The sequence below is a fragment of the Aspergillus steynii genome (genome assembly GCF_002849105.1).
Source record: "Aspergillus steynii IBT 23096 chromosome Unknown P170scaffold_7, whole genome shotgun sequence".
Lineage (NCBI taxonomy): Eukaryota > Fungi > Ascomycota > Eurotiomycetes > Eurotiales > Aspergillaceae > Aspergillus > Aspergillus steynii.
Window position 1 is genome coordinate 2,806,145 of NW_020194404.1, and position 21,016 is coordinate 2,827,160.

The 21,016-nt window shown below is 51.9% G+C and overlaps 9 protein-coding genes across 9 annotated transcripts; 7 read left to right on the forward strand and 2 right to left on the reverse strand.

Annotated features, from left to right (window-relative positions):
• Positions 1-774: 774 nt before the first annotated feature.
• On the forward strand, positions 775-2,505 carry P170DRAFT_479193 (aminotransferase-like domain-containing protein; the record flags this gene model as incomplete). Its single annotated transcript, XM_024853640.1, has 8 exons — positions 775-859; positions 918-971; positions 1,034-1,179; positions 1,235-1,377; positions 1,437-1,448; positions 1,508-1,705; positions 1,773-2,021; positions 2,082-2,505. The coding sequence occupies 8 exons, from the start codon at positions 775-777 to the stop codon at positions 2,503-2,505; spliced, it is 1,311 nt and encodes a 436-aa protein (XP_024701581.1).
• Positions 2,506-2,994: 489 nt separating this feature from the next.
• On the reverse strand, positions 2,995-4,038 carry P170DRAFT_365428 (S-adenosyl-L-methionine-dependent methyltransferase; the record flags this gene model as incomplete). Its single annotated transcript, XM_024844701.1, has 5 exons — positions 2,995-3,046; positions 3,112-3,531; positions 3,596-3,727; positions 3,803-3,863; positions 3,918-4,038. Coding segments are annotated over 5 exons (786 nt in total), but the record flags the coding sequence as incomplete, so codon positions are not given.
• Positions 4,039-5,184: 1,146 nt separating this feature from the next.
• P170DRAFT_439896 (phosphomannomutase) lies at positions 5,185-7,161 on the forward strand. The gene has a single exon (XM_024849941.1). It carries the CDS (start codon positions 5,208-5,210, stop codon positions 6,897-6,899), a length of 1,692 nt encoding a protein of 563 aa, XP_024701583.1. The 5' UTR covers positions 5,185-5,207; the 3' UTR covers positions 6,900-7,161.
• A 1,134-nt stretch (positions 7,162-8,295) lies between these two features.
• P170DRAFT_479196 (uncharacterized protein) lies at positions 8,296-9,126 on the forward strand (the record flags this gene model as incomplete). Its single annotated transcript, XM_024853641.1, has 2 exons — positions 8,296-8,389; positions 8,495-9,126. The coding sequence occupies 2 exons, from the start codon at positions 8,296-8,298 to the stop codon at positions 9,124-9,126; spliced, it is 726 nt and encodes a 241-aa protein (XP_024701584.1).
• Positions 9,127-10,808: 1,682 nt separating this feature from the next.
• Positions 10,809-11,870, forward strand: P170DRAFT_479197 (UbiA family prenyltransferase; the record flags this gene model as incomplete). Its single annotated transcript, XM_024853642.1, has 2 exons — positions 10,809-10,853; positions 10,911-11,870. The coding sequence occupies 2 exons, from the start codon at positions 10,809-10,811 to the stop codon at positions 11,868-11,870; spliced, it is 1,005 nt and encodes a 334-aa protein (XP_024701585.1).
• Positions 11,871-12,448: 578 nt separating this feature from the next.
• On the forward strand, positions 12,449-14,821 carry P170DRAFT_390865 (cytochrome P450). The gene is made up of 2 exons (XM_024845921.1): positions 12,449-12,975; positions 13,029-14,821. Exons 1-2 carry the CDS (start codon positions 12,847-12,849, stop codon positions 14,655-14,657), a joined length of 1,758 nt encoding a protein of 585 aa, XP_024701586.1. The 5' UTR covers positions 12,449-12,846; the 3' UTR covers positions 14,658-14,821.
• Positions 14,822-16,668: 1,847 nt separating this feature from the next.
• On the forward strand, positions 16,669-18,363 carry P170DRAFT_479199 (cytochrome P450; the record flags this gene model as incomplete). The annotated part of the gene is made up of 3 exons (XM_024853643.1): positions 16,669-16,888; positions 16,963-17,504; positions 17,566-18,363. The coding sequence occupies 3 exons, from the start codon at positions 16,669-16,671 to the stop codon at positions 18,361-18,363; spliced, it is 1,560 nt and encodes a 519-aa protein (XP_024701587.1).
• A 367-nt stretch (positions 18,364-18,730) lies between these two features.
• P170DRAFT_479200 (uncharacterized protein) lies at positions 18,731-19,904 on the forward strand (the record flags this gene model as incomplete). Its single annotated transcript, XM_024853645.1, has 2 exons — positions 18,731-19,307; positions 19,363-19,904. The coding sequence occupies 2 exons, from the start codon at positions 18,731-18,733 to the stop codon at positions 19,902-19,904; spliced, it is 1,119 nt and encodes a 372-aa protein (XP_024701588.1).
• Positions 19,905-20,303: 399 nt separating this feature from the next.
• P170DRAFT_479201 (uncharacterized protein) lies at positions 20,304-20,801 on the reverse strand (the record flags this gene model as incomplete). Its single annotated transcript, XM_024853646.1, has 1 exon — positions 20,304-20,801. One exon carries the CDS (start codon positions 20,799-20,801, stop codon positions 20,304-20,306), a length of 498 nt encoding a protein of 165 aa, XP_024701589.1.
• Positions 20,802-21,016: the final 215 nt, after the last annotated feature.

Consider the following 21,016-nt stretch of genomic DNA (forward strand, 5'->3'; position numbering starts at 1 on the left):
ACTTTTGATTCTGTGTCCGTATACCTATGAAAGCCATGTCTCACGCTAAATTTGATGCGAGACGATCTTGTGTCGCTCTCTCGCCGCGGCATAATTGATTTGATCGAGAACGTCATACCTGAGCCAAAATCGCCGATACTCGGTCATGCCATCTACGTCACATAGTACCATTATTTCTGCCTATTACTATTGTTCCCCTAGGAAATTACACGCGGACCATTCTGGATGAGAATACGAGAACTAGTCTGCTTGCTCGGCGGAATTGCAATTCCGACTGACACAACACATTGACTGACTTTTTCCAATTCTGGCCAGTGTCTCGGGCTTATCTGGATATACGATTTTCATCTCTCTCTTTCTTTCCCAGCTCGATGCTAGCGGTTGCAGCTGTAATGATCCTGATGGAAACAACACCACTAAGCAGGTTGAACGTGTCGTTAGGCCGGCGATCGTTGAGATGCTCAACATTTTCCAATCCCTGTAGCCACGTACCCATGCTGTCATGGTCCCCGGGCAAGAACAATAGGCTTACGTGGAACAGTACTTTCTAGACCCTCAGCTGAAATGGATCCGGACAACGAGGACGTCCAAATTGAACCCTCCCCTGGAAGGCTGTGTCTGTCTCGAAGCTATTTGACTACAGCAGAGCGTCGGGCTGTATCTTCAGAGTCGAACCACAGAATAAACCCTTGATTCCATATATCCTCGGTTTCTTCGAAGGATCGACTTTCCAATATCGCCACGCGCAATTCATTGCATTCTGGATACACGACAATGGGCTCTATTGGCTTCGACAAGACCGTGCTGGATCCTACGCTTCTGTTCTCGAAAAGGGTCCAGCAATATGAGCCTGGGGCTAGTCTGTTTATCCTATCGATATCTGGGCTGGTTCAACCTGTTTACTGATGCTGTGATAGTTCGCAGTCTTTTGCCGCTCGAGGCGTTGCCCGGCATGATATCGTTGGTCGCTGGTACAGTTGATAATTTGACCGATGGCCGAATTCTGTGCAGCAGTGCTGACTGTAGTCTGTAGGAAAGCCCAATCCAGAGACATTCCCGTTCACTGAGATCTCGATATCGCTCAAGGGCTCGGATGGCCACATGATTGTTCTGGAAGAAGACCAGCTCAGCGAGGCACTGCAATACGGCCTTCCTGGAGGCAACCCGGAGTTGATCAAGGTTCATTATTCCGTTTAACCCCCCTCTAATATAGCTCTACTAACATGACATATAGTGGTTTGAGGAGCTTCAGCGGCGTGTCCACGGAATTGGGGACCATGATGGCTGGGCATGTTGCATCGGCAACGGTAGCCAGGAACTCATCCATCGGGTGTTCCAGGTATTTACAGATTTAGGGGACCCTGTGCTCATTGAAACGTTTGTACACCTTGTCTCTATTTTATTGAGACTAATAGACACTGAACCGTTACCTGCAGGCCAGCATATCCGTGCGTGCGATCTCTGCGGATTTTGACCCTCCAGTTCCTGCTCACTAACAAACCCATAGAGGAGTGGCCGGCTTTCTTCGAGCCGACGGACACCAGCTAATTGAAGTTCGATCGGATGCAGAGGGCCTCAATCCGATTGACCTCGAACACATCCTGTCTACGTGGTCTGGGAAGCGACGACCACGTGTGTTATACACCATTCCGACTGGATCAAACCCGACAGGTCAGTCCTGTACTGAGCCTCGTAAGGCGCAGATGTGAGTACTTCTTACAATTACACTTTTCAGTGACTTCGGACTGACGTATGCCGCAATCCCCTTGTAGCCTTCGTCTAGCGCGCCAGTTCAATTTTATGATTTTCGAGGACGACGCATACGGCTTTTTGGACTTTGAGCATCCCTCATGCAGAGCTCGTAGCTATCTCGCTCTAGAGAGTGAAGTGAACGGCGAAACAGGTCGAGTGCTACGGTTCGACTCGCTCAGCAAAATCGTGAGCTCGGGGATGCGCCTGGGAATCTTAACTGGGCCTTTGCCTGCCGTGCAGAAAGTCATTCGAATCACGGAGAATATCAAGTATGGTTTATATTTCCCTGCACTATGAGCAGAGACGAACAATAAGCTCACAGAACATAGTCTCCAGCCCTCTTCAACCACACAAATGATGGCCCTCACTCTTTTCAACCATTGGGGCCACGCAGGCTTTCTCCAGCACTGCGAACGTGCAGCGGAATTCTACCGCCAGCGACGCGATGCTTTTGCCGCCGCAGCAGAGCGATATCTCCAAGGCCGTGCGACCTGGGAGCTTCCTTCAGCCGGCATGTTTTTCTGGTTGACGTTGCTGCTTCCGCCGGGCCGAGATAGTTTCGAAGTTCTCAGCCGACAGGGCAGGGAGAATGGTATCTTGGCTATTCCCGGGGTGGCCTTTTTGCCCAATCAGCGCACTAGTTGTCAATTGAGAGTGAGTTACAGTTTGTTGCCAGAGAAGCAGATGGCGGAGGCTTGTCGGCGGATCGCGAAGCTGGTGGACAATGCGTGGCGTTTCGAGATTTTGATGTGATGGGCTTTGTCTCTCGCTTCTTGTTAGGTGCCCTCGTTATTCTAATGCTGCGCTTTTTTTAATCAGATCTTTTATTTGATTCCTCTCTTCTACGGGCTCACCTCCGTATACCCGTCTTTCTTAATTGCTAAGTCTATGACCTTTTTTTCAGGCGCCCAGTGACCAGTTCTTCACTGCAGTCGTTGGTCCTTCGTTATAGAAATTGGGCAACGAAAGTGTTCGCGTTGCGATTCAATGATTGGATCTTTATTCAACTAGTAAGATTTCGTGTTGGCCGAAATACCCACCGGCTTAGACAAGACAAGGATCTCGGCGATTTTCATATGGTTGGTTGTCAAAAGAACCAGCTTACGCGCAGGGATCTACGGCGTTATTGCAACTTTGAACGGTTAAACCCCGATGATTGTTTCCCTATCACTAGGTCATTCTCCCTTTCTTCAATCCGTCTGTCTGCCTGCCTGGGATCCATGATGCCGATGTCGCAAGATTTCAGGCCTGATCTGCCTCCTCAACCAGCGGCTTCTGTCCGTAAACAACGTACCTAAGTCCAATAGCGTCAGCAACGGCGATACTCACACCACGAAATAATACGCTCAGACCACTTACACAGGCCAGTAAACGTGCACATTAGGGTCCTGCAGCTCAGTTCGCACATCCACCAACAAAGAATCGACATCTTCCTGGCTCCAGCCCAGGACCTTCGTAAGCAACATGCTCGTAAACTCACGCAGCCTCTCCAAAACGTTGTATAGGTTCCACAGTCCCTTCAGCTTCTCCCTTTCATCCTGGCTCCACGGATTCGTGGGCCACTTGTACACGATTGTTTCTACGTTCGTGAAACCAGCCGCCTGCATCCAGCTGGCATACCGCGTCGGGTTGTCGGCCGGTCGGTCCATTTTGGTCGAGGCTTCCACAAGCAGCTGGCCCCATCGAGATAGGGCGCTGTCTGCGGTGAGCGTTCCATCGTCGCTGCGGAGCGGGTTGCAGAGCTCTTGCATTTCCAACCAGCCGCCGGGGTGAAGGAATCTGGTAGATTTCGAATCACAATCAGTCGGGCCTTACAGTATTGGGTGTGATTGGGTCCACGTACTTCCATCCCTGCTCGAAGAAGGTCTGTTCATTCAATGTTCGGTGTTGCTGACGACAGTGGATGAAGTCAAATTGTTGCTTGTATGTCCAGGCTTTGTTGGCATCGTCGGTTTCGAATACGACGTTTGGAGGGCTGGATTCTCAGCCTTCGTATTAGCAGTGACACGGTGATAGAGTGAATAGATTCAATCAGACAGAGTGGTCTCACCTTTTTTTCGTGCCCTGAGCTAGATTCCTGGCGATTATGGATGTGGCGGGGTTTCGATAGGCTGGGTTTGGTTATGGTCAGCTGAAGGGAATTGAGTGTTGGAAAATGCTTGTACCAAAATCCAGCACCCAGGTTCCATCCCCTGTGGCAACGTGTAGAACATCCTTCGGTTTGTCGTGAACTGGCGAGCAAAATAATTTGCCCCCAAGTGTCAGATGGAAGAGCAGATGCTGCAGATCTATCTCGGTCGGTTAGGCTGGAGCAAAGGCAAACCAAGAACGGAAATAATACCAAGTCGATCTATCTTGTTCTAATAACATCATCTGTAAGCTATCTCCTCATGTAATAGAAAGTTAATACAAGGAAAAGTCGGAGGATGGCCTACCTCATCGCCTTGTTCTAATGAGAGGGGGTCATTAGCACTGGTTAGATCTTTCCAAGATATAACCAAAGGGAAACACACCTCCACCATTCAACATGGGATGAATATCTGGATTCTCGTCGAGGTACTTGAGAACAGATGCCCTCACTGACATTGTCAGGAACTCGCTTAATCTTGTTAGCTGCCTTTTCCATTCCTGGGGTGTGGAAGGCCTACGGTGTTAGAGCGTCATGGGATGCCATGTTGTTGACAGTCTGGACTTCCTTTTCTGGAGCAACCTGTGCTTAGTTCTTCTCTAGTATATCTTGCAATCATACTCACCGTAAATGGTCTCTTGAAAGGTGATCTTAAGTCCAAATATTTGAGGATGGCTTGCGATAACCTGCGTGGGTCGGGAGAATGACACCCTTTATAAATGCCAGTTTTCATGATTTGTTTGTGTCGCACGCACTCCAACCGTCCCCATCCTATTGGTATGAGCTGTTCAGATAACAGCATAACCTTTAGCAACCTCTATTGTCCTTTACTATTGTATACTAGCAAAGACCGAGTTCATAATTTCGCTTTCTCATAACTGCTGGAAGTTTCCTCAAGATCGGAGGGGGAAAATACAAGCGATAAAATTCGACCTGAGAGGCTTCGCTAAAAACCTACATTGCATCACCGCGATGCTATGTCGCTGAATATATATCTTCGCCGCTTGGGAAACTTTTCAATGAGAGTGTACTCGGAAATCATGAACGAATCTGTAGAGGGCCAAAGATCAAACAGTGGTATTCAGAATGACTACACTGTCTCTGGATTAGGGCTCATCGTGAACGTGACAATGTCAGAACTAGAGGAAATGCGTGCCTCAGTGCCTGATCCCCCAGGCTGCGAGGTGGGGTGATCGCCGGATCAGGCAGCCAGGCACTCGCCGGAAGCGGAACAACCCCAGCCGGTCAGCTGCCCCCCTTATCAACACGTGGATGACCCGAATCCCCTCACGATCCGATCAGACCAGCCCTGCCCGTCCATCCAAAAATGTCTCTCAGCCAGAACCTTGCTTACCAGCCTCAGGTGCTGAAATTCGGCACCAGCGGTCGTCGCGGTGAAGTCATCCACCTGACGCAGCTGGAGATCTACATCAATGTCTTGGCCGAGATCCGCTACCTGCAGTCCCTCCCGCTGTCTGACGGTGGCATCCAGAAGGGCGACGATTTTTACTATGCCCACGATCTTCGCCCCAGCTCCACTCAGTACGTCGAGAGCCACCGAGGAGGTCTGTCGCAGGCCGTCGAACAGGCCCTGAAAGATGGTGGCATGCGCGCCATCAATCTGGGTGCGATCCCCACGCCCGCCCTCACCTACTACGCTCTCCAGCACGGCAAAGGCAGCATCATGGTCACCGGAAGCCACATCCCCTTCGATCGCAATGGATACAAATTGAACACCTCGAAAGGTGAGCTGTTGAAGGAGAACGAGAAGCCGATCAACGAGGCCGTCGAGCGCATGCGTGCCGACATCATGTCGCAGCCATTCTCCGAGTCGCTCTTCGACGCCGATGGCATGCTTCGCCATGCCCCATCTGACCTGGTTCCCGCGATCGCCGACGGAAAGACCGCCTATATCAAGCGCTACCAGGACTTTTTCAAGGGACAAACACTGAAGGGAAAGAAGATCTTGGTCTACCAACATTCCGCCGTCGGTCGGGATCTCGTCGTTGAAATTCTGGAACAATTTGGCGCCCAAGTCATTCCGGCCGGCCGTAGTGACACCTTCGTGCCCATTGATACCGAAGCCATCGACCAGGCTCAGCTCAACACAATCCAGGGCTTCTACGGGGAGACTGGTGACACCTTCGATGCCGTCGTTTCTACGGACGGCGATAGCGACCGTCCGCTTCTCCTTGCGCCCGAGGGCGAGCAGCTTCGTTTCTTCGGCGGTGACCTTCTGGGCATGATCGTGGCGGAATACCTGGGTGCCGACGCCGTGGTTGTCCCGATCAGCAGCAACGATGCCATCGACCGAGGTCCTCTCGCCTCGGCCACTGAGCCCCGCACGAAGATCGGCAGTCCGTATGTGATTGCTGGTATGCAGACCGCCGTCGCCAAGGGCCACAGCCGCGTGTGTGGGTGGGAAGCCAACGGCGGCTTCCTCACGGGCTCCGACATTGAACGCGACGGAAACCCGCTGCCGGCCCTTCCCACGCGTGACGCAGTTTTGCCTCTTCTCTGCGTCCTGTTCGCAGCCCACACTCGTCAGATCACCGTGCCTCAGCTCTTTGGCACGCTCCCGGCCCGGTTCAGCAAGGCCGCCTTGATTCGGAACTTCCCGCGACCCACCAGTCTGAAGATCGTCCAGCGGTTTTCCCCACAAGACGCCGCCATGCAAGAGGTCGTCTTTAACCCGGAGAACATCAGTGCGCAGGATGGCGGTCGGGCTCCTTTGACTGTGACCGAGTCGCAGGCTCAGCACCTAGATCAAGTGCGCCGAGAACTGCAGACCGTGTTCTCCGCCGACGCCGGATTTGCGCCCATTGCTCGCCTAAACTACACCGATGGCGTGCGAATCATCTTCGCCAGCGGCGACGTGGCCCATGTCCGACCTTCGGGCAATGCTGACGAACTTCGCATCTATGCGGTCGCCGATTCCCAGGCTCGTGCCGACGCCATCACTATCCAGGGTGTCACTGAACCCAACGGCCTTCTTCGCCAGCTGGAACAATTGGTCTAATTTTCTAGTCACCGTTGACGGCAGCTACAGCTGTGTTTTTCGCAAATTGGAGGTGTGATACGAAATCTTTACACTTTCAGGGAAAGCCCATGGCCATCCACGCGCCGAGAGTAGTAGACTCCTGGCAGCAGCAGAACCCTTGGAAGACTCGATATTCCATTCTTTCCCGTCTTCAATACCAGTTCATAGCGAATGATCGAGTCAGGATTTCGAAAATAGTTAGAGCAAATAATAATACTAGATTTTAATGACCGCATCGGTGTTGTTATGCTTGACGTATTAATTTCTTTTTTTTAGAATGAACCCTCGAGGATTCCCTTGGCTGAGATGTAAGTGTCACTGTCCTTCGCTACATATGATCTTAATCTTCCATTCAACTGACGATTTCTTTTATGTCCCCAGCTTGTCAATGTTTCTAGCCCTGAACAAAGGTTTCGTTGGCCTTAGTGCTGTCATACCCTCCAGTTAATAATCTAGGTAGTTACGTTTCTTTGTTTCGGTCTTTTTGATCAAGCAACCCCAGAATCCATAAGCTTGGCACTCTTTCACTAATCAGCCTCCTCGTGGCTCTGCCATTGTCTGATCCATGGCCCTTGTCCTCAACATGCCAGCCTCGAAACCCTTTCCGTTGGTATCTAATCCTTGTCTCTCTTTGTCTCGCCTACCTGTGACATGCTACACGCCAAATAGCTTTTGTTGTGGTGAATAAGATCCTCTCAGGGATTGGGGAGATGGAACAGGTGATTTCAGTCTTATTCGCTCCTGATTGAGAGCGATATATCAGGTGATGGTGTCCCCAGATCCATCTCTTTAAGTATTTACAATAACCAGCCCTTATCCCAGCATCTCCATAATCCATACCGTCTATACTGAACAAGATATATGCGTAACCCACCAGCCCTCGAAAGACAACCATGACATACACTCGATTATTGGCTTCTGCAAGACTTCAAGGACCAGCTTGACAAAGGATCATCTCAGTTTATGGCATATCCTATCTGGCCAGACGATTCCATCGCCCCGCAACAAAGATAATTCGATACCACCATACGACTTGGTCGACCACACATGGCATCACGAGACATCGTTCAAGGTCATACAGAAACCAAGTCTTTGATCAGATCAAGCAGACAGGACCATCTCATCCAATAGGCTAATTGATGCCCAATGCTCTCTGATGCCAGGTCCATGAGCCAGCCGTTCATAAATACCCCTTCAGGTTCTCATCGGAATCCAACTCTTTCTTCCTCTCCATCCACCATCACCCGTCTTTCTTTGGCCAGGTTGAGCTCCAATTCCTTAAAACCGCATCCGTGCAGACGAAAATTGACTGGTCCTGATCCGATTTACTGCTTCTTTTCCTCTTCTTTGAGCTGGTCTCTGAACCTCCGCCATAATGAGATTCTTCACCCTCTTTCTCGCCTTCTTCGTCGCCTTCACCTCGGCTAAAGACCACAAACAAAAGCCTCACACCACCCTCACTACTAAAGGTAGGTTCATCATGCTAACTCCATTCATCCCTCCTCCCCCGAAAGAGAACCACAGAGAAGAAAAAGCCAAAGACCACAAAGCCACAAAAGCTAACAATGTCCCAGTGGTCGTCACAAGGGTCCAAGGATTCACCGCCACAGCCGCTAATCTGAAAGACCCACGCTGCAAGAATAACGCCGACTGTGGTAGTGGCACATGTCTGAAGGGCATCTGCATAGATGACAGCGCGAGCCCACCGGCACCCAAAAAGAAAGACGGGCTGGTTACCGTCGAGGACTTCCTCCCGCCTGGTGAGCACTATCGTCGTGACTCCGGCAGAAAGTGCAAAACAAACAATGATTGCGCCAAGGACAAGGAACGCCCATGGTGCGGCATGCAGGACCGCTGCGTGGCGTCCAGGCCCGAGGGCACTGACTGCCATATGGATACCAATTGCGACACGGGGTATCGTTGTTTCAAAGCGCGATGTATCTCCAACGAGCAGCATGTTGGTCGCGATGCGCCGCTGCCGGCAAGGACGCCAGCTCCGGTGAAGGCGCCCGAACCGGTGGAAAGTTTGGCTCCGGAAGAGGGAGAGATTGTGATGGCCCTGGGCGATGGGTATAGCGAGCCTGACGAGTTTACTGGCCAGCTGAACGTCAAGACAAGAAAGAGAATGTCTCACATCGCCAAGTCGCAGCTGCTCGGGGAAGCGGATGATGGAAGTGACGACAAGGGATGTGCGAGTTCAGACTAAGAAGAACTCAAGTAGGCTGCGGCGCTCTCCTGGGAACTGATCGTGCTTTCTGCCGGCTCATTTGCTGCCTTTTGAAAGACCATGGCTTCTGTCTCGTCCTTCTTTTGGGAATAATTTCTGAATTTCAATCTCTTCCTCCATCTACTTTCGCTTCTTGCTGTCTTGCCTTCAGTTTTGACTGCCCTGCCTTCCTCTTTAGCCCTGTCTTTCTTTCATCTTTGGCTCTTCGAAAGAATCGGGCTGCCGCTTTTGACCCAAAATTTTTATCAATCATGGATCAGAAATGCTACTGAAGCTTTTTTGTTCAAACTTGCGAATGATTTAGTTTGACAGAGTCCACATGCTACATTCTTCATTCATGATTCATATAATCTGTAGACCCAGTGGCTTGGTTTGGTAGGGTTCATTATGCCATCGATTCGACCTGAAACACTTTCCACGTAGTCCTTTAGTTAACAGCCAGGATTCTTATCTGCAAAGTCTTGTAATCCGGGTACGTTATGTTTATGATCTCCTTTCCCTTACCTTTCTGTTTCTTTCCTTGCCCTCTTTGAGTTTGCTCAGAGAACATGACCAAGGAAGGGTAGGTATTGTTGCCCTAACCTTCAAACAGAGAGCAAATATACTTGGACCAACTCCAGGTAAAAGTTCCATCTCAGCTATGCCATCCTGGACCCAAACACAGCTGTCTACCGTCTACTTGTGTTTCCGAGCTGATCGCTGATGCCGCGCCATGACGTCATTCGTGAGATTGTCCGATGACTACACAAACAGAGCATGACAGAGCATGAATAACTTGTCTTCGATAAAACGGTTAGCCTCGGACAGGCTACATCGCATTGATGGAATGTTCGAAAGTCTGCCTGAGTGACTCAGGATCAGCTGTCGCCTGCAAGCAGCGCAGCGCAGAAGATGGAAGGACGCGAAAGCGGGTCCAGAATTGGACGCCTTACGCAGTCAATTACCACGAATAAGAAGCGAGAACACAGACATTAAGACTCGCTGAAGGAATCCTGCTCCCAGCTTAGCGTGTTCCTATGATTCACGCTGCATTATCTGTTATAATCGGCGCCCTGGTCATCATTCGTGGGCCCACCAGGCACACCCGGCTCAGCTGGGTAAAAGCCATGTGGGCACCGCGAACAATGTAATTCTTTCTCCATTTCTGGTTCTGTTGTGCAACTCTGATGTGCATACGTTAGGCTGGTTTTGCCCCGGCTCTGTTAGCTCATCATCAACTACCACGAGGTGTTCTATTTGGGGAGATGATCCACTTGTGTCATGGTTGACACTCCTTGCCGGCATGACTTCCAACGGTCTGGCTCGAACGTTGCCCGTTTCAGGACTCAACGTGGGGCGAAGGCATTCGTGACATTTTTGGCCTGAAAGCCTCTATCCAAACAGATGCTATCGTCAATGTGTCACACAACCATCGTCGCCAGGCAGTGTCGCGCCCTTACCCGGGTTCGCGGGCAATGAGTGGGATCAGGCAGAAAGGCCCTAGACAGGGCACCTCAGGCTGCCTAGGTCATTGAATGGACCGTTTGAATGAAGAGACATAAATATCATCCGTTTGCTCTGTCCGGCTCAGTAGTTCAATCAAATTCATTTTAACACAGTTCACTTGACAGCTGTTCTGTCTGCATTTACAAATACTGATATCCCTCACCGTGACCGACATAATGTCGTCTGAGAAGACACCCATTCTGGGCTCTCAGCCCTCTCAGGTTCGTTGCCATAGTCCTAGATATCGAGGGAACAAACATTCTGACATTTTCCTTCAGCGCCGGTCCCTTGGCTATCACCTCTACAGTATTTACCTGTTCACTCGAAACGATTTCAAAGTCATTCTGTATCCCCAAACGGCAGTGGGCATCTTTCAAGCCCTCGCCGGGGGTCTGTTGACTACCAATTCCACACCCAGTCTCGGGTTAATCCTGGCTCGACTACCCCTGGTAGCCTTTTGGAACTGGTTCAACCTACTGGTGTTCAATCTTGCCAACCAGCGACTTCCCAGTTCCGTCGTCGAGGACTCTTTCAACAAGCCATGGCGTCCCATCGCAGCCGGCCGAGTATCACCGGACGAAGCACGCCGACTATTATTGGTTCTCATTCCGCTGGGCGTCCTGCTCTCGTACTTCATTGGCGGTTTGCATGAAACCGCAGCCATGCTCGTTCTAACATGGATGTACAACGACCTCGCCGGCGCCGACGAGAATTACCTCGCGCGTAACCTCCTCAACGCGGCCGGGTTTATCTGCCATGGGTCGGGTTCCACCGTTATTGCAGCCGGATATGGCCAGTACGAGCTGAACAGATCGGCCTATGTCTGGCTGGGTGTTATCGGACTGATCGTCCTCACCACCATCCATGTTCAAGACATCCCCGATATCGAGGGCGACGCTGCTCGGGGCCGACTCACGCTGCCAATCATCCACGGCCAGCGAGTCGCTCGGATCTCTGTGGCCGTCGGCGTCGTGTTCTGGTCCGTCGTCTGTCCCACCATCTGGGGGTTGGATGTCCTAGGGTATCTCCTTCTGCTGAGCCCCGCCGGGCTAATTGCCTATCGGACCATGCAGCTGCGGTCGGTGTCGGCGGACGAGGTCACCTATCAACTGTGGTGTGTCTGGCTGATTCTGATCTATTTGTTGCCGTTGTACAAGAACCCTGCGGTTCTGACGCAGGCCCTAGACTGGGGTTGGCAGTACGGTGCTGCGGCAATCTCGGGCGATTCGTGCTTCTAGGCAAGGATTGCTTCACGTTGGTGTTGCATTTTGACGATGGATGCCATGTATAGTACGATTTTTTGCTTTTCTTTTTTTCCCTCTGTTTTTCTTTGCATATTTCCTTTTTTTCTCTTATCTTATTTTCCCCCTTTTTTGCCATTCTCGTGTGTTTGTGTTGCGATCTTCCTGTTCCGGTTATACCCTAGCATAGCAATAGACCAGCCCCCCGGGCATCCGATTTTTTCCACCCAATCAATTCCACCACTAGATAGACCAACCGTATTTCCATTTCCTCCTAAATGAGTCATGTACCTTGCTCCTCTGCACAATGGCGTAGCCGAGCACACCACTCTGAGATTCAGGAAGAATTAGCTATCTGCCTGCCAAGCAGCCAGGATGCATGGGAAACGGGCACGCAGGAATCTTACCCTCGCCCTTGCCCGCGCCGGCTTGTCACTTCGCAGTCTGCCACTGAGAGTCGGAGGGGGAGCAGCAAATCGAGACTCTCCCAGCAACGTCGTCTGACATCAGCCGATCCTTCTGGGCAATCGGTTGGCCCGTGCCTGGCTGGAGGGCCCCATGGGGGCCGTTCTCGCGTGTTTTCGTTGGTCATTGTGCGACGATCTCCCCACTGATCCGATGAGGCTCTTCGTGTCTTTTGCCACTCTCATAATCGCTGACTCAATGCTGCTTTTCGGTCGTTCTGTTTGGTGGTGGCTTTTAGGCAGTGCCTGGTTGGCCTGGGGTGCCTTGGGCGTGTGGCTGATGCCGTTCTGGCCGAGATGACTATGACGCGCCTGGCATCGACGCTCTGGCTGTGATTCATGCAGCTGCGGCAGTGTGCCGAGGCGTTGGTTGGCGTCATTCGAAGTGTGCTGGGGGTCTGGGGCGTGTAGTCATGTAACTATTACCCATGCATATATAGCTGACTGGTTGTCGACATGGTATTGCCTTGGATGGCATTGAATACAACCCTCACGCAATCCAACTGAAAATGTTCGTCTTTAGCGAGTCCCGAGTTGTGGCCCTATCGTTGGCGTCACTGGCAGTGGCTGTGGGATTTCTGTACATCACTACATGCACCAATCTCTTTCCCAAGACACTTTGCTTCGCGATCGAAGCAGTATGACTCCCCTTCCCTATCTATTGGTAACAATTGACTGACTCTGTGACTAGCTCCTTGCGCTACCAATCTACCGTCTTACTTTCCATCCCCTGGCAAATTACCCAGGACCGTGGCTTGCAGCCGTGACAGATCTATACACTGTCTACCACTGTCTCGCCGGTGATCGACACCTGGACTTCCTGCGTCTGCATGAGAAATACGGACCCGTCGTTCGATTTGGACCCAATCGACTGTCATTCTGCAGCGATCATGCCGTATCGGACATTTACGGTGTGCGCGCCAACACCCAAAAGTCCCGTGTCTATAGCGCCTTCAAGCACTTCTTCGCCGTTCCAGCCAGTCTGACCACTATCGACCGCAAAGTCCATTCATACAAGCGACGAGTGACGAGTCGTGCCTTGAACACCTCCGCCGTGCGAGGCCTCGAAGAACTGATTCTACAGAACGTACGGCGCTTCTTCGCTCTCCTGCCATCCTCCTCTCAAAACGAAGAAGACCAGCCCCAATGGAGTCCCCAAACCGTCGACTTCAGCAAATCCTTCCAATACCTGCTCTCCGACATTATGGGCGACGTCACCTTCTCCAAAAACTGGAACACGCAAGCCAGCTCCGCCAATCGCCCTCTGCTGGACCTCATGACGCTGGGAACCTGCGGCATCAACCTCGCCGGCCACGTTCCCGCCCTGCTGAAGCTGAACCTCGACTGCATCTGCTTCCCATCGCTCACGCGCGGCGTTGCGGACTTCTTCCGTCTTTCGGAAGCACAATCGTCCTGGCGCCTTAACGTCGAGCCTACCTCCCTCCCTCATCGCGACCTCTTCGCCGCCCTCCTCGACGCCCGCGACCCGGACTCCGGCCGTGGCTACTCTCAACCCGATCTCGTCGCCGAAGCGGGAATCCTAATCGTCGCGGGCTCCGACACCACCGCCACCGCCACCACTGCAACTCTCTTCTACCTCCTTCATAACGCAGACGCATACGCACGCGCCCGCGATGAAGTCGACGCCATCTTCTTACAGCACTCAGATCCCGACGCAGGCGCAGACATCGAAGCCATCCGCATGGGCCCCGCCCTCGACCGGTGCGTCTTTCTCTACGCCTGCATCAACGAAGCCATGCGTTTATCCCCGCCCGTCGGAGCCGTCTTACCTCGCGAAGTCCTCCCCGGCGGTCTGCTCGTCCGCATCAATGACTCCGAGCAGTATACCGTCCCTGCGGGAACGGACGTCGCAGTCCCGATCTACGCGCTGCATCGCCAGGAGAAATACTGGTCTGATCCGCATGTGTTTTGTCCTGAGCGATGGCTCGGGACTAGCGATCTGCAAGAGCCTGAATTGAAGGATGGCAAGAGGTCGAGTCTGTCGACAGGGGGCGTGGGTCATGCGAATCGCAATGCGTATATGCCGTTTGGCGCGGGCCGGACGAGCTGCGTCGGTCAGCATCTGGCGTATCAGGAGATGGGATTGATTTTGGCGCGGCTGCTGCGGGCGTATGAGATGCGTTTGGTCCCGGAGTCTCGTGGGGATGAAGGTGGGCGGTGGAAGGGGACGTGGGAGAGACGGTGGAGGAGGGAGCGAGAGGCGGACTTTCAAACGAGGGATGTGTTTACGAGTACGCATGAGGGACCGGTGGTGCAGATTCGGAGGAGGCAGTTGGGGAAGAAGATTGAGTCTGGATAGGGGGTTTACTTTCTCTGCAATGATGCATTGGTTGGAGTGATTGCTTCTTTTTTATTGTGTTGATTGGTTATAGAGCGATTAATTGATTTTGCATTCACTTGGACAAAGAAATCAGACCAGCAGGAGAGATTTTATCAGGTATCTACAGGCTCAGTTAATATAGGATTTTCAATTGATGTCTGTATAGTATTGTTTGGCTTTTCATTAGATCTGTAGTCATTTCGGTACGCATAAATGCGCAATCCCATTCCACAGAAAGGCAGCAGAAGAGAAAGAGAAATGCGAAAAGTGTAACATATAATTCTTGCCAATATCATTTTCAATAGTCTGTGATTCAGAATTCGAGTCCCTAATCTTTGTGCCCATCTGACTCGTGATTGCCATAACCCTAACCTGACCTCTTCTACCAATCCATTCAATCAATTCCTCATTCTTCATTTCGCATTTATTTGTACAATTTAAAGGCCCATACTATACGAATCATGAGTACACTGGGCGATCATCTAGGCCACCAGTCGCGATAAGGCTGCCATACACGACGGTGTCTTCTGGCGCAAGGCTGCCAGGCTGACTGCGCTTGGCACCTCGTCAATGACACAATAATGAAACGGAACAAGAAGCATAAGACCGCAATATTATAGATCCGTGAGTCACCAACGGACACGGGGTCGGTGGATTCCGTGCCCTCCGACGGGCTCAGGCCAAGCCATTGTTCGCCTTGCCCTCGACGCGATGCCAAACTTCCTAGCCCTTACTTATCACCATCTCTCCCAAGACCAACCCTGGCCTATCATTTCCTCCGCACTCGATGCGCCCTCACCCCAGGCGATTTTACCCAAATCAAGAAGTTCCAACCCCCGCGGAACACACCGCCAACCCGATGACTTCTTATCGGCCAGCGCCCGGCCTAACAGCCCCACTATTGTAGGGCAATCAATGGCTTCGTTCGGTAATTGGCATTGTATGATTGTTGAGCTGATGACAATTGACGACATGGAATATGTCCCGCTGCAGCCACGTGTGGAGGCTTAAAAAAAGACTCCACATGATGCTGGTGGCTTGCGTTTCTCTTCAACTGTCCTCTACCGGGTGCTGATCGCTAGAATGCTAGAACGCATTGAGGTTGGTGAGCTCCTGTGGGACTCACCCTCAGCCAGCCACGTCTTCGCAGTTCAGACGCGATATGCCTGGAACTGGCGATTGGCATTGGGATCGCCTAAATTTCTAGGAATCAATTTTTCTGTCTTGTTTCTTGGCCTTTTTTTTTTTTTTTTTTTTTTTGGAAACACGGGATACGTCAATGAGTCATTCGCCCTGACCATAACATAGAATAAACGAATCGGAGACTGTTCTCCTGCAATCACAGTCAGTATCATTATTATTCCTGTCAATTGGACGTACTCAAACCCCAGACTGGAAGGACTCTGCACGTCGAATCGAAGACAATCAGGCCTGGTTCGGAAATGGATCCACGCAAGTCTTGACGACCAGCTGACACCGTCGAGCGAATTGACATATTTCCCACGCAACCTAGTCTTTAGTCAAGGCTTGGCCCTGGTGACCATCCCAGCGGTTGCCAACGGTGGACCTCCGAAGTGCCGACCGCTGCCAAACCGGTCCAAGGCGCAGCAGGGCGACTGGGGGGACTAGACGCCTCGGCACCCAGCGCGGTTTCGAATCGTCCGACATGACGTCCTGGAAATAGAACGGTTTTTTATGGGTCGCTGGAATTGAAATATATAGCAGAGGAAGATCAGTTGGACTCGGCCGCATAACACAGAACATACACATACGCACCACAACCTGCGACTCAGATATTGTCCCGGTTGACACATCATATACGGATCACATTATCGCGTCTTTTTTTGTTTATATCACATTTTCTCGTTACCCTGAGACACTTTCCCCTCTCCTTTTCCTTCGTCGCCTGGTCTCTCCTCTTTTTTCTGAAATTCAAGTCCCGTCCGACGGTCGAACTCGGATACGGGCATAAACCGGGACGAGTAACACCATGTTAGCGATTCTCGAATCCCCCTCCCTATTCTGGGTGGCATTGTTGCTACCAGTATTATGGACTATTTACGGTGCCATCTGGCGTCTATATTGGAGTCCGCTGGCTGGGTTCCCGGGCCCCAAATCGGTGGCTCTGACGCTCTGGGTGGAGTTTTACTACGACGTGATTAAGAACGGCATGTTCATGTGGGAAGTAGAGAAGATGCATGCCAAATACGGTTCGTCTTGTCCTGTTCTTTGACCCTATATACCCGACCCAAACCTAGAAACATCACGCTGACAGCCTCTGCAGGCCCAATTGTTCGCGTCAGCCCCTACGAACTCCATTGCAACGACCCGGACTTCTTTGACACAATATACGCCTCTCTACCGGCGCAGCGCGACAAGTGCCCGAAGTTCGCGCGCTCTCCCGACTGCAACAATGCCACGGGGTTCACGGTCCAGCATGCCCATCATCGACTCCGGCGCAATGCCCTCGCTCCGTTCTTCAGCCACCGCAACACGGTTATCTTGGAAGACCGCATCAAGAGCTGCGTTGACCGGCTTTGCCTGAATCTGCAGCACCACCATGTCACGCAACGACCGTTTAACCTCACCGTGCAGTCGCTGGCCGCGACCATGGATATCTTCACCAGCTACAGCTTCGGCGAGTCACTGGGTATGCTGGCCGATGAAGCCAAGGCGCTCAAATGGCGCGATACCATCGTTCATATCATGAAGGCTCTGCCTATTGTGCGAAGCTTTCCCTTCATGGCGCGTCTGGTCCCCGTGCTACCGGCCTCCGTCGCGAGAGTCGCCATGCCTGATATTTCAGTGTTGATGGAATGGAAGCAGGTATGTATCCCTTCCCTCACCCTCCCGAGCGTCATTCAACGTCAAACTAATTCTTCTCCAGCACATCGGCAACCAAGTCGCAGATGTCCTCGCATACAAAGGCCCCTACGCACAATCGACCCGAGAGTCTAAAACCAAAACCATCCTCGAAGAACTCCGCGACACGTCCAAGCTTCCTCCTGAGGAGAAAACCCTCCAACGGCTCTCCGAGGAGGGCTCGATCCTCTTGATCGCGGGCAGCGAGACCCCGGCCAAAGTCAACGCCATCTTATGGTATCACCTCCTCGCCAACCCCGACAAGCTGGCTCGTCTCCGCGCCGAGCTCGCAACAATCTACCCGGATCCAGCAGCTCCTCTCCCTTCCATAACAACCCTCAAGACCCTTCCGTACCTGGAATCCTGTGTCCTGGAGGCCCTGCGCCTTCAAAGCGGTGTTTCGGGACGTTCGCCTCGTCTGGCTCCCACTCCCCTGCAATACAAACAATACACCATCCCCGCTTGGACACCCCTTAGCTCGATCTCGGTGTTCCAGCACTACAACGAGACGATATTCCCCGAGCCGAAGGCTTTCGTACCAGAGCGATGGCTCACGCAGGGTCCGGACGGAGCGTCTGAGACGATACGGGCTGATCTCAAAAAGGACTTGGTTGCCTTTGGGCACGGCGCGCGCAGCTGTCTGGGTCAGAGCCTAGCTTATGCGGAGCTGTATCTTTTAACGGTGGCATTGGCGACCAGGGTCGATCTGCAGCTGTATGAGACTGGTATCGAGGATGTGGAAATCCAGAGGGATTGGACGATTCCGCAGCCGAGGATGGGATCTCAGGGCGTGAGGGTGATGGTGAAGGGCGTTCGTTATTGAGCAGCAGTTGGCAATTCTGCGTTTTGTATAATATTCTTTTTTTTTTTTGTTTGAGTGCTTAGCGGAAATGTATATTAGGTTATGTGCTATGATAAGAGATGGATGTCAATTAACCCACAAACATATCAAGGTGCCTGTAGATCTGCCAGGAGCATTTCTTCCCTGTATTCCATCCGCTGTTCATTCACCGTGCTTACAACAGATAGGAGAGGCCCTAGCGCATTTCATCTATTGGAAGTCTCCGGTAGTTTGGCTCACCTACAGTCACGGAATCTTCAGTATATATAGGATCAGTCATATTCTTCTGGGCTGTTCACTACTTGTCTTTTTCTTACAATTGATTCACTGGTCCTGTTATTTCGCTAACATGCCGGTTCCTAGGTTCTCCAGGTTTTTCAATCGACCTGACAAGCTGTTTGCAGCCTGCCCACCCAACCCAAATACGTCAGATAGTACCCATACCCAGTACACTCTCCAGATTCCACCAGCAATGGGAGACTCGCCCTTCTGTATCCTTCCTATCGAGCTGTTCGACCACATCATAAGCCTGCTTCCCATCGCAGACCGCAAGTCCCTTCGTCTCACGTGTCGCAGCCTCAATCCCCTCTCCACCCCCTGGGTCTACAGAGACCTCTACATCCCCATGACCAATTTCATGAGTCAACAGCAAAAGTTCGAGGAAGGCTTCCCCCAGCTCGTTACAAAGTACGGTCATTTTGTGAGAACCCTTGTCGTGGATGGAACTGAAGGCAGACACATACCTCAGTGGACATGCCCATTCCGAATCATTCCGTATCTCAATTTCCTTCCCAATCTGCAGGATACCTCGATCTGGGGCCGTTGCGCCATGAACGAGCCGTTTCACCATCACCATTCTGATCTGTTTCTTCGGGCTAGTCTGCTCACTCCGCCACAGCACCGTATCTTTCGGCACCTTCGTTCTGGTTCGTCCTTCCCGTCCAAGATAGCGTACATAAACGAGACTGACATTTTCAATAGTGGAACTAAGCATCGCTTACGTCAAAGTCGGAGGAACCGGACAGTTCTTCATGATCATTCCGTCCGTGGAAAAGCTCATCCTCCACGGCTTGAGGCTCGACACGTTTAATTTCAGCGACCTGGGTCAATTCCACGGCCAGACGAACCTCAAATCGCTGACGCTGAACTGGCCCTTCATCAATCTGGAGTCTTTGAAAGCCATGCTCGCGTTCCCCAAGGCTTTGACCTACCTCGAGATTCAATGCTGTTCGCATCTCTTTTGGTGCTGCAATCCCGCCTGGACTCCCAAGCGTCTGTTGGATGCCCTTTCTGCGCAGCGCGAGTCCCTGGAGGTTCTGAAGCTGCGCGAGACGGAGAAGGTCATGGAGGTCAAGCTGTTGGCTAGTGCGTTTTGTTCCCGTCCGCCAGACCCTAGTACGCCGGAGTATCAATTTGATCTGTCTGCGTTTCCGCGATTGAGGGTGTATGAAGGCTTCATTCCGGATACGTCGGGTAGGTTTCCCCGGCGTGATCGTCTTGATGATGAGACTATCAGTTCGTGAAGCTGATTTAGCTGGCTCAACATCTGTTCTCCCTTTTTACTTTACTTTTTTCAAATCGTTGGTCTCGTTGTTATTTTTACTGTTGATGAGACCTTGTTCCGTTCTTCGTTTTGTGACATAGCAACGACCCGCGCCTAGGTGTCTGGTGCATTTGGTTGGACTTTTACTTCTATTCTTAATGCAAATGGTAGACATACTTCTTTCTTGACGCCATGCAAACCACAACATCTCAATTCCTGACATGTAGAGCAGCACATCATGAGGTAGTGTACAAAGCTATACCAGTAAACCCAGTTTCTCTCCAACGATATCCAACATTCAAATGAGCGTATAAGTGAGTCCAATCATCTCCTCTTCTCCGCTTCCAAACAATCCGATCTTCCCAAGCTTCCCCCTAATCTATCCAACAACCCCAACCATCGATCCCACAACCACCATCATCACCACCCCCATCGCCTTCTTCCCAACCCGCACTCCATCTCCACCGCTCGTAGAACCAGAGCTAGACGTAGCCGACGCCCCTCCTGCCGTCCCCGATCCAGTCCCAGTCCCAGTCGCAGTAGCACTCACAACCACAGTGCCCACTCCCGTCCCCGTCGGAACATTCCCCGTCGCCGTGGTCGTCGCGTTCGCGCTCGTATTGCACCAGAAGTCACCCGGGTCGGAGCCCCCCTTGATCAGGCATTCGGCCAGGTCGCCGACGCTCTGGCCCTGTGCCAGACAATAGTAGTCGCAGGCGGAGTAGGATAGGACGGAGGCGGCGCCGCAGCAGGTGCGCATGAGGGAGGAGTTGGGGTCGGAGATGGGGATGGCGCAGGCGGCGTCTTTGATTGGGATGTCGTAGAGTTTGGAGTGGCAGGTGGAGGTGGAGGTGGTTGCGGTGGTGGTGGTGGACATCGTGGTGGTTTGGTTGGATTTGAGGTTCGGTGGGTGTGTAGTCAAGGAGGGAGAGAGGAACTGGATGAGTGAATGAATGGTCTCAAAGATTGAGCGTGGCTCTGGGTTCTTATAAGTTCCGTTAGAAGAGGATTCAGGGAATACCTGACTATGGCTCACTTGATATGCCACTCTGCTCTGCTACTCTGTTCTAAATATACCACGGCTGATCAGGT

Excerpts from the sequence above, each read along its gene's own strand:
- P170DRAFT_390865 (XM_024845921.1), top strand. The coding sequence starts at position 12,847 with ATGTTCGTCTTTAGCGAGTCCCGAGTTGTGGCCCTATCGTTGGCGTCA. Across the intron at positions 12,976-13,028 it reads TTTGCTTCGCGATCGAAGCA|CTCCTTGCGCTACCAATCTA; the intron begins GTATGACTCCCC and ends CTCTGTGACTAG.
- P170DRAFT_439896 (XM_024849941.1), top strand. The coding sequence starts at position 5,208 with ATGTCTCTCAGCCAGAACCTTGCTTACCAGCCTCAGGTGCTGAAATTC.